This window comes from Anolis carolinensis, chromosome 6 (genome assembly GCF_035594765.1).
Source record: "Anolis carolinensis isolate JA03-04 chromosome 6, rAnoCar3.1.pri, whole genome shotgun sequence".
Classification (NCBI taxonomy): domain Eukaryota; kingdom Metazoa; phylum Chordata; class Lepidosauria; order Squamata; family Dactyloidae; genus Anolis; species Anolis carolinensis.
The window spans coordinates 87,898,741-87,911,243 of record NC_085846.1 but is presented as its reverse complement, the minus strand read 5'-3'; the positions used below and the strand labels follow the sequence as shown (position 1 = coordinate 87,911,243).

The 12,503-nt window shown below is 37.8% G+C and overlaps 1 protein-coding gene across 6 annotated transcripts in view; it reads right to left on the bottom strand.

Annotated features, from left to right (window-relative positions):
* Window positions 1-12,503, bottom strand: part of dgkb (diacylglycerol kinase beta) — a 328,171-nt gene that overhangs the window by 186,350 nt on the left and 129,318 nt on the right. For all 6 annotated transcript variants that reach the window (XM_008112613.3, XM_062984283.1, XM_062984284.1 and 3 more), the window contains 2 exons: window positions 4,525-4,610; window positions 2,685-2,774 (listed from right to left, as the gene is read on the bottom strand). In XM_008112613.3, the coding sequence (XP_008110820.1) occupies window positions 2,685-2,774; window positions 4,525-4,610 (176 nt within the window). The remainder of the gene's footprint in view (window positions 1-2,684; window positions 2,775-4,524; window positions 4,611-12,503) is intronic.

The window sequence follows — 12,503 nt, the reverse complement described above, 5'->3', positions numbered from 1 at the left end:
TGAAATATGATAGAAGGAAATGATACTATGAAGATAAAATCCAGTTCTTAAATATCAACCAAGAACAAATAATTCTTCCATTTTTGAACAACAGTATTAACATATCAGTGCAGTGATTACTTAATAATTCATTATTAAGCTGCCTGGCCCCAACTACTATATTTGATATCTCTAGAAGAGTTATCCTTCTATGTTTTCATCTATTTTCTAGAAATCAATTTGTAAGATTATATAGGTGAAAGAGCAGGTACTGGGAGAAAGCTATTAGGAGAAAAAGGAACAAGTGGAATAATGAAGAACAAGCTCCAAAAATATTTCTTCAAGATAAGCTGAAGGCAACCAAGAGAAGAGACATTTTATTTGTCTAGACTGTCCACATTCAATCCATAGTTATCAGAAAATTAACAAGGCTGCAAACTTCTTAGCATTCCAGTCGTGACTTATTTAAATACCAAGACTTGAACTGTAGGAGTTTTAGCATACTGCGCATGTGTCAACTTTTAGTGATACCCTGCATTTCATATGGTTTTATATTGGCAGGGAACACTCAGATGTGGTTTTGCCAATTCTCTCCTCTGAAAAATAGGTCTCTCATGAAAATTCTAATTAGAGTTCATCTTGCCTAGCTTCCAAAATCAGACAAGTGCTTTTAGGGCAGTGGTTCCCAAACTTTGGCCCTCCAGGTGTTTTGGATGTCATCTCCCAGAAACCCCAGCCAGCTTACCAGCTGTTAGGAACCGTGGGAACTGAAGTCCAAAACACCTGGAGGCCCAAAGGTTGGGAGCCACTGTTTTAGGGTCTTTATCACACAGAGGAAAAAACAGAGTGCTGAACATTAATGACAAATCAGAGTATATTTATAAAAGGAAAGATTAGAGTGAGCACAAAGATCATGCTCTTGAAGAGCAAAAGCTTCAGAAAAGTATTGAAGAGCCATCTGGTTTAGAAGACCATGCTGGAGAAAGTCAGAAAGAGCTCAAAAGTAAAGAGATTTAGACGTTACAAAAATTGTAGTGGTAGAGTTAAAGAGAATAGAGAGAAAGTTGCAAGGTCCCTGGGTGAGTATGAAAGAACAGTAAAGGAACTCCATAATTGTGGGATCATCACCCAAAAGATCGCGTTTTTGGTACTCACTATATTATTCTGTTTTTTTCTGATGGGCACATGAGCAGCTCAGATAGACCTCAAACAGATGTGAATCTGAAGGCAAGATCAAACAAAGAGGTCCTTAAGGCTATTTATTCCTAAACTGTTTAGGATTATGTGTTATTCTGTTTATCATTTAGAAAGCTCAGAGTAGATTATACAGATTTCTTGCTTTCTCATAAACAACCAGTTCAGGTTCATACTCGCCTAACTTCAATAATACAAAGTTGTCAGGTGCTCTTTCACACACCAGTGGAAGAAGCACATGACAAATGGAAGGTGTGGTGGACATCAAGTGACATTCATTGGGATCAATCAGGTTGTGAGGCAGTTATAAACTAGAGTCTTCTTCAGACTGAAAAGGAAGACAACCACTGTTAGGGCCATTTATAAATGGCTCTGGCACTTTAAAGTGGCATTAACTTACATAATCACAAGGCCTCCTGTTTCCTTGGCTAGATTTTTTCTCTTAATCCCAAAAATCAGGTGCTGTGTCTAAAAAATAGCTTGGTCCTCATGTTTTCAAGAAAGGAGGCAAGGGTTCAGGAGGCTTGATTTTATATGATTCTTCTTATGCTTTTTACTTATTCTTTATTCTTTGCCTCCATGGATCCTGGTAGATAGCACCAGAAGACTGATTGTCTGAAATCTAGTGCAGGATGAGAGAAGAAAAGAAATGTATATATATATCCATATAATATATATATAAAGGCAACCAAGATTATTAGCACTACATGACTTAAATTTTGGTAATGTTCCTAAATATTCCTTGCAAATACACACATGTTAAACTTGATAATATATTTTCAAAAAAGGCAGCAGAAAAACTGTTTTTAGTAGAATGAAATAACGCTACTTTAAAAGGACAAAAGAATTGCTATTTAAATTTATTATCTATTATAAGCTACCTTCATAAAGATTTCAATCTTGTGCAACAATATGCCCAGAATTATAAATCTGTGTACCCATTGACTCATACAACTTTCTGTTGTGTGAGTGCTGATTTTATACACAGACTCTATACAATAGATAGGATGAATACAAGCAATTCAGGGGACAGGATTAATCAGTCGAATCCAATGCTTTCTATCAGCCTTGCTTCATATTCTGCAGCTTTAAGGACTCATTGGTCAAGGTGAAACAGAAGTTAGATGTTGTATGGATGATCTGAGTATAAAGTGAACTAGCTTTTACCCCAATTAGCAAGGGAAGCAGACATCTGCATTTTCCAATCACAGCTACACGCAAGGCATTTTAGGCATTACACACTCTCTTAGTAAGCAGGAAAGATGGGTATGCTGTGCATGGTATAAAACAGAAATACCATGGCAGCAATGTGAAAACCACTGCTCTAGTATCATATGAAACATTGTCAGAAGGCATTATCTTAAAAGTGAGTTCAAATACTATTTTTATTTCACACTCTTAATAGATATACAATGGCTAAAATATTACATCTAAAGATGTACTGGTTTCACAAAATACAATTTTGCTGAAAAATGAGATTTATCTTACAGGATAAAGTAGGGTATATTTACCTCCACCCCATCTCAGACACCTGGCTAAGTCATTTCCAGTTCCAAGAGGGAGAATAGCAACAGGAGGATGCTTATTCAAATTTGCTTTCTCTGTGAACAGAAGAAACAGAAATGGTAAAATGCTAAAGGAAAGCAAACCAACATATAAATAAAAAACAATACTGAAGCACATGAATGGAGCAATTTTTTGACTCAATAATTATTGCAGCCGAGAATTATTCCAATTACAAGTTGAGTAAAGTATGTAATAAAAAACTTTATTTGTATACCGCCCTATCTCCCCGAAGAGGACTCAGGGTGGCTAACAGCATATAACAGCAATATTCAGTAGTTTATCAGAGTAGTTTAGATCCAGGATCAAAATGGATATCTGGAGACCCATGTTATATTAGTTTATGGGTAACATGGAACATAGGCTTGTCAAGTTGTAGTTATAAAAAATACATAAAATAGTTGTGTCCACTGTTGGTTCCCATCCTCAGAACTCTCTTCCCTTCAGCCAAAGCATCTTCTGGAAGCAAAGCTAGTCTATCTTCTCTTTGGGAATGTAAACATAAATGTAACTTATTGTAGCAGTTCTGGTTTTCAAAGAAGTTATCCTAAAAAAGTTTTAACACATACATCATTTATAGGATCACCCCCCAAGAATCTTTAGAAAAAGAGTAGGACATATTAAACATACATCTCAAAAACATGTGAGAAGAACATCCTTCTTTTTCAAAGTCAAGAAATACAGAGTCCACACTCTATAATCTACTCTGCTAGAAGAACACATTATTACTAGAATTATGTACAATATATCCTATAGCATCACTGAAAATGAAAATTAAATTACTTGTATTTCAATAAGTCAGACATTCTATTTGACAGGTGCTTTCTCAGTGTATTCTTAAAAGCATTCGCTGAAATCACAACTTGCTCTAAGAATTTACTTTCTTCAGGATTCATATAGGTTAGACTTCCCCTAGGATGGGGGCAAATTACAATTTACAGAAGGCTGGTGGGAGAATAATAAGCCTTGGAGCAGGCATTTGAAATAGTAATGCACAGAGGGATTTGTTTAAAGGGGGAACAGTAAACCTCAAGTGAATTTGAGTGTTTCTATAAGAGAATTCAAATAGTTAAACCAAATGGTCTGCCAGCTGAAGGTGGTAACGTATTTTCCTAAAGATGGTGTAGAGAGCAAGACATTAACAATAATCTTACTTTTGCTCCACATCAAATTATAATCAATTAAAATGTCCTGATTCATGTATTATATTACTGATAGCAGCTCAGTGTAACAAAAAGAGGTCCAACAATAAAATTGTTCCTAATAAGCAGTATATGAAAAGGATTAGTTACCATTTAAACCTTCTTTTTCTCTAAATATGGAGGGGAAGGGTGTCTTCCTTTCTCTATGTAAAAAGTAAAGGTTTTCCCCTGACATTAAGTCCAGTTGTGTCTGACTCTGGGGGTTGGTGCTTATCTCCATTTCTAAGCCAAAGAGCCAGCATTGTCTGTAGATGCCTCCAAGGTAATGTGGCCAGCATGACTGCACAGAGCGCCATTACCTTCCCGCTTGAGCAGTACCTATTGATCTACTCACATTTGCATGTTTTTGAACTGCTAGGTTAGCAGAAGCTGGGGCTAACAGCAGGCGCTCACACTGCTCCCCTGGATTCGAACCTGCAACCTTTCGATCCGCAATTTCAGCAACTCAACGCTTTAACATGCTGCGCCACCAGGGGCTCCTTTCTCTAGTAAATCTCAAAATTAAATGTTTGCAAAAGTCAAGTTTTAAAAGGCTGATGGGTTTGTTCCCTAAACCACAAAAGATTTGTAAAAGCCACCATGTTACCTATGCAGTCCAAAATCCAACCCACAGTTCCATCGCCACCACATGCCAATACTCGAAAATCTGAAACATCTCGAAAAAAATTTAATCTGAAAAAGAAAAAAAAAAACAGCAGTTAGCCCAATCTTGATTTCTGAACACACTAAGAAGAGAATCCTAACACATCAGTTTCCTTTGCAGGGATTTGGAAAAACTGGCTGAAGTCAGCTTGTTGCAGGACAGCACATACTTCATGGAGATTGTAATTCTCAAATACAATGGACCATCCTATAAGGGCACTAGTCATAAGATGCTAATTACTGCAAAGTGATCCAATAAAATTAGTTTCATTATAACATGCAGTTTATTATGGTGAGCAGCATGATATTCATCTCCTGGGAACTATATTTTAATGTATAAAGATTAACTAGTATGTGGATGCCAAGGAGCTGTAAAGAACATCATTTATCAGACAGAAATCTATGCAACCTACAGCTGACTGCAACAGTTTTCAAATACAGGCGAGAATCAAATTAAATTTTGTGTTACAAAGGAAATATGCTGGGCTCGGAACGCAAGGTGAAGGAAAATCATCTTCAATGAAATTAGGTTTGAATTTCATGGAAAGGGGGAGAGGGTAACTTTTTATATTTGACTGATACAAAGTTCAAAGCTGAAATTCAGAGCAAGAATTCACCTGTTATGTAAAAATGTGTGCATATGATTCCAGCATACAAACTCATGTGCATGTTGCAGCTAATAGTGAATTGCACATTTTCACTAATATATAACATTCACAAAACAGAGAAGATATTTGCAGAGCAGAAGAAATGTATGACAGAAATTTCATATAAACTGTTCAAACTCTAAGTAAAACACTAGATGTGTTACATAAGCCACCAGCTTTACATCATTTATAATCTCAGTTAATGACAAAACACCATAGGACATAAAAAGAAATCAGTATCAATGACAGCGGGAATAATGAGGTGGCATTGCTACTTGTTCAGGGAGCGAGAAAGAGAGCCGAGCTATGAACACAAAGTAGGTCACCACCTGTTTAGCCATTATTCACTGACTATTTTTTAGGCATGAAATAGAAATGTATTTTAAAGGACAAATGCATTTAAACAGGACGTAGCTCACAATTCTGTGAAGAAAAGTGTGTCACAGGCTGAAATCCAACAGAGATAATGGTTGAAGAAATATGTAATAGAGTGGCTAATTATTACAGTTAAGGCCATAATCAACAAATGAGTTCTTGTTTGAGGAAGAGGAAACCTTAAGTAACAAGTGAATAAACAATCAAATGAAAAAGAAACCCCCTCAACTCTTGTGATTACTGATCATCCTGTGATTAATCATGATCTGCCTTGTACACAACAATGCAACAGCATGTGGAGGTCAATCCACCATCTGTTGTCCCCTCCACCAATTCTGCCCACCTCAAATTGCTCCACGGTGTCAAAAAAGCCTCCAGAACCAGGTTTCAGACTTAGGAGGGAAAGCAATTGCCTCTGTTTTCACAAAGAAATTGCAAATCCAGACATCCTAGAAGTGCAAGTATTCTTAGTTTTAGCTGTAACTTTGTCTCATATATGATTTGGGTGTCATTTGTATTTTTTAACCTAACTTCCCTTCATTTTGGTCTTTCTTTTCCATGATGATTGATTTAGTAAAAATAAGAAGATATCATAAAAATTAAAATTATAGTGGTCACCAGCTAAATAGGAACATTAATCATTTCTAGTGCTCAGCCAGCTATGGCCATGCTGCCTTACAGAGTACTTCAGTTGTCCCTGGACTACACATTGTAGCTCAATGATTCTAATATTATTGTTTATTATAGCAATGGCCACTAAAGGTAAGAAAACAGTTCATACAAAGGGTGAGTAGAAATTTAAGTATCCCAACTCAAATTACAAAGCATAGTGGGGAAAGGACTATTGTCTGCTTACCCTCCACTAAATTCTCTGGTACCATTTCTCCCCCTTCTTTCCTCAAAGAAAAAAAACCCTTCACCTAAGGGAATCTAGGCAATGGGGGATGGTGTGGGAGATTAAGCACAGAAACGTCTAAGTTTCATTTATAAGCAACTCTCTCTCTACAGGGGGCAGTACAGGTACTTAGGGTTTCGCATGTGTTTTGCCATATTTGGTCAATTGCTTCCTTACTGGTAGACTTAGGGAGCTTCCACACAGTGCAAAAATCCATCCGAAGGGAGTTCAAATAACTCGCTTCGGCACAGGTTTCTGTCTCAACTCCTCCAAAAAAATTGGCTTTCTTTTTCTTTTTAGACATCCCAAAGCCCACCTCCCAGTTCTCCCCTAAAAGTTAAAGAAAAAGTACCTGGCTGCCATAACTTTCCTCTTCATGTCCTCCTGGCACAAGGAAATGATGCCTGGGGAGATGGGAGGGGCAAGGAGGAAAATCCCTCCTCCTTGTGAGGAAGAAAGTTATGGCATCCAGGTACCTTTTCTTTAACTTTTAGGGGGGAAATTGAGGGCTTGAGGGGAGGGGGTGGACTCCATCCCGAATCTTTGGGTTCCAGGAGCCAAAAAGCTGTGAGATGGCAATGGAGACTCACACCCTGGTAGACTCGGGACTACCCGGAAGTGAGCCTTCACAGCCCAATACCCCATTAGACCAGGGCCTTTCAAAAAGGCTCAGATCTAATGGGGTATCTAATTAATTTGGGACAAATCAAGGAAACACTGGTTTGTTCTGAATTAATTTGTTTTTACCGAAGGCATAAAACACTGAGACAGGTCCCGGTTTTTGGGCCTGTCTGATGGGCCCTTAGGCCCCTTCTACACTGCCATATAAAATCCAGATTATCTGATTTGGACTGGATTATATGGCAGTGTAGACTCAAATAATTCAGTTCAGAGCAGATAATGTGGAATATCTGTTTCAAAAAACTGGATTATATGGCAGTGTAGAAGAGGCCCAAGTGTAACATGTAGCCAATGGTTGACATATATGATTCTTTGCAGGCTTCCAAAAACTTCCATCTCCCCTCCCTCCAAAAAAAAAAAAAAAATCAAATGCTGCACCTGGGAACCTCCAAGAGCAGCACATTAACATAAAATAACAATAAAACACATAATGTTATTTTTGAATCAAACTGAGTAACTCATTATTTGGGGGTGAAAATACAAGCCTATGTCGTTTTCTCACTGCTGTGATAGACTATGGCCCCTTCTACATTGTTGTATAAAATCCCGATTATCTGTTTTGAACTGGATTGTATGGCATTGTAGACTCATATATAATCCAGTTCAAAGCAGATAATGTGAATTATCTGCTTTGATAATATGGCCCTGCCCTAAACTAAATTTCCCAGAATTCTACAGGAGCAATCCACGCAATGGGAAAATGGAGACCTGTGCTTTATTTATTTATTTATTTCCATTATTTCTATGCCGCCCTTCTCACCCGAAGGGACTGAGGGCGGCTCACAATCTGGCAAATTCAATGCCGGTATACAGTACAAAAATAAAACATAGCTATTAAAACAATCAATTTAAAATAATCCAATAAATACATTTAAAACAGTACAATAAAAATACTTAATCCATTCGTCCACATAAACCTTGCACGTAAACCTTAATCTGGACCGAGTTAAAGCCAACATAATTCATTCATTAAACGCTTGTTTGCAAAGCCAGATCACCTTTTTTCTAAAACTCAGAAGGGATGGAGCCTGCCAGATATCACTAGGGAGGGAGTTCCACAGCTGAGGAGCCACCACCAAGAAGGCCCTATCTCTCGTTCCCACCAGCCGCACTTGTGAGGCAGGTGGGACCAAGAGCAGGGCCTCCCCAGACGATCTTAAAGTTCTCATGGGCTCATAGGAGGAGATATGTTCGGATAGGTAACCGTTTAGGGCTTTGTAGGCCAAGACCAGCACTTTGAATTGGGCTCGGTAGCATATTGGCAGCCAGTGGAGCTGACGCAACAGAGGAGTGGTGTGCTCCCTGTATGCCGCTCCAGTTATAAGCCTGGTTGCCGTTCGTTGTACCAATTGAAGCTTCCGGGCCGTCTTCAAAGGCAGCCCCATGTAGAGCGCGTTGCAGTAATCCAAACGGGATGTAACCAGAGCGTGGACCAACGTGGCCACATCAGACCTCCCAAGGAACGGGCGCAGCTGGTGCACAAGGCGGAGTTGTGCGAATGCTCCCCTGGCCACCGCCGAGACCTGGGGCTCCAGGCTCAGCGATGAGTCCAGGATCACACCCAGACTGCGAACCTGTGTCTTCAGGGGGAGTGCGACCCCATCCAACACAGGCTGTAACCCTATTCCCTGTTGAGACTTACGACTGACCAGGAGGACCTCTGTCTTGTCTGGATTCAATTTCAATTTGTTAGCCCTCATCCAGTCTGACACAGCAGCCAGACACCAGTTCAGGACCTGAACAGCCTCCTTAGTGACAGGTGGGAAGGAGTGACAGAGCTGGACATCATCTGCATACAGATGACACCGCACCCCGAAACTCCGGATGATCTCTCCCAGTGGCTTCATGTAGATGTTAAACAACATGGGGGACAATACTGACCCCTGCGGGACCCCACAAGTCAATGGTTGCTTTAGAGCTCTAATGTGATATTGTGGGTACTCTACATATCAGATATGTTAATCTTATTTTTCAATGGGCCAATATTTCCCAAAGGAGATAACTAATTTGTAGATGAGCCTCATCAAATCAAACCACGCACATACAAAAGTTCACAAAGAAATCTCAACTTCACTCATATAATGAATGTTGTACTGCTCTGCATCCTTCCATTGCAGACACACAATATTTTGGATGATATACACTAAATATCATAAATCCACAATATTATACATATAACAATTTGGGGGAGGGGCAATGACTAGAGACAGTTGGACATTTCCAGTTTAAGAGTGAATGTACTACAGAACACTGCCAGGAAAATGCAGGAAAAAATGTGATCTCTCCACTATTTCATGATGATGTACAGATGAACTGCTATTTGCACATCTGTTATTTACATATAAAATGATTTGTTTATTCTTCAGCACAATTAAATCTACAGTAACAGTTGTTAACAGAACTAGATGGCTCCTATAGAGATATAACCAATGAACACTGAAAGACTTCAGGGTAAAATGTGTGTATTATAAATTGCACAGGGCTTAGAAATGGTAATTTTCATGTCACTTAGTTACTATGAAATTCTTGCTTTCTCCAACTTGCACTTATTTTCTTATGTTTTAATTTCAACGTCAACTCTCACTATTAATGGAAACAGTTGATTTTTGTCCTAAAAATTATTATTTTTAAAATGTAAACCTTCCAGTTGGGGAAGAGAGAGAAAAAAGATATTACAAAGAAATATAACTGAACCCATCAGGATATCTCTCCAGAAGATACTTTTTTTGCCAAGGCATAAGTTATAATATTATATAATATTGGACACACATTTTTTGGACCGAATCCTGACAAAATTATATCAAACAAGCTGGACATCATAGTTCAAAGACATTATTTGCATCTCATATCAGATGTTATATTGCTTGACAGTGGATTTCCCAAGTTAAAGGAAAACATCATTATCATCATCATCCCAAAATAATAGCACTAAAGAGCTGCTTGGGCTTACACAGAGGCTTGCACTAAACCCAGAGATAGTTTACTGTTTTTCTTTGAAATACGGTAAATATTCAAAAACATTTAACCTACTGATGCCTCAATTAATGTAATTTTATTGGTATCTATTTTATATTTATTTTTGAAATTTACTAGTACTTCCTGCATTTTCCACCCTCGGCTTATACTCAAGTCAATAAGTTTTCCCAGTTTTCTGTGGTAAAATTAGATGCCTCGGCTTATATTCAAGTCAGCTTATACTCGAGTATATATGGTAATTAACAACCATTTTAATCAATCTTTGGAATCCAGCTACAAACTATTGTTTTAGGAAATTAAATAGACCAGAAGCTGTCTGAGTTTAAGAAGACATGTAGAAGAATGCTACCAGAGAGAGAGAATCTTTGAAAAAAATATCTGCAAAGTGTAAGAAGTATACACCCACAAATCACTGTTTTACAAGAACTGGAACAAATGAAAGTAACAAAGACCAGAGAAAATCTTAGGGGATATAAAAAGGCTTTAGTGAGTTAGTCATATACAAATACATTCCTATTCATTCCTACTTCACTGACTATTAAATGCCAGCAGTCAGTAAGAAGTATAGTCTGGCAAGAATGCTCTCATTAAATGATTTTACATCAGAGTAGGGAAACAAGTATGGTTTTTCTAGACTCCAGCTCTCACCCATCTCAACCTGTATATTTAATGTAAGGGACAATGTGAATTGTCATCTCTAGAGTGCCAGAGGTTCCCTACTGCCTTAAAGCAGAAGTTAATTTGTATGGTAGCAGACAATCTCAACATGTAGGTCTTTAGGAACTAGAAAGAGGACTCTATATTCTCAGAAACCCCCAGGAAGCTCATTATGGGATTCTAACATAGGTAAGATTTTACTTGTGATAAAAAAATACATGTAACTGGCCTAGTGACTCTTAAATTTTGTAAGAGATCTGCAAGCATTGGTCATACAACACTTTCTTCAAAGCATGGCCATTCCCATTTATGCTGAAGCAGACAGGCACCAGAGAAATTATGTTTTCCATCTTGGGTACTCAGCATGTTCATGTACAAGCTGCCTTTTAAATTGGGATAGACTCCAAATATAATACGCTTATAGCAGTTGGTAACAGCTGATAGGCAAGGGACAAAGACATAGTATTGTCAGTAAGTAGCGCCCACCCTTTGATTGCTTATTTGCAAAACTGAAATACCCAGATTTATAAGGCATAACCTTTATAAAGCTAAATGTACAGTTTTGATTGTGTGTTTCTGCATGGCAAAGGGTTAAACTGGATGGTGCTTGTGGTCTCTTCCAACTCCATGATTTTATGATAATTGCATGCACTTCTACATACACAAATGCATTGGAAACTTAAAATTAAATTAAACTTAGACAAGAAGAAAAACATACACTAAATAAAGACTTACGTAGCATTGGTTAGATAGTGAATTAGAATTTTCTGGAATCATTTCATTCTTTTTTTCTGTAGCAGAAGTTAAACTTTCTAATAACTGCAGAACTAAGATAACTGCAAAACGTAGGAATTAGCCTTTGCTGAAAACTGCCCTCTTGTGGCTGTCTGTTACAGCTTATTTTTCAAATCCTTAACACATTTTTAAATGGTATCCACAGTGCAAATATCATAAGCAATATTATGAAGCCATATATTCACCACTGAATCCAGTGCACTTTACACCAGGTAAGTAATTATAGGGTTGTCGTCCAAAAGCTAATTTTAGGATTTCAGAAAATCTTCAAGAACAATCTTTCAATAAGTCACAGAGAAATTTAAAAATCAGCAGCAGAGGGTTTCAGTAGTTTTGCAGATAAAAATGAAAAAACTCTGCCACTATTTCTTCTGTAACACAAGTGATAGATGTTTGGAATGTATCTATCATATTAACCCATTTTATAGAATAAAAGGCAAGGCAATGATATAGTATAAGACACTGCAAGACAGGTATGCAACATGAAATGGAGAAAAGAGGTAGGCTGCGCACAAGGAGCATGATAAAAATGTTGTGCAGTGTAGTCAGTAACTTCTATAATATTGGATATATGCAATATTTCTGCAGTTAAATGTAAGTTTCTAGTAAACCTAAAATCAAAACTAACATACCATCCTGAAAATATTGTTTTTGGACACTAAGAAGGGTCAGGTCTTGCTACTATTTACACGAGGGACCAATGAGAAACATAAGTGACCACTAAGCAGGTTGAAATGAGAATCCTGCTTGAAATTTTGGAGATCTGCTGCCAGTCCAAGCTCACAGCAGGTATAAAACAACTTCCCATGTTTCTATATACTGCTTATATGGGCCTTCAATGCATTTTAGTTATACTGCATTTTATTTTATTTGATAAGGTTGGGTACACTATAGAGA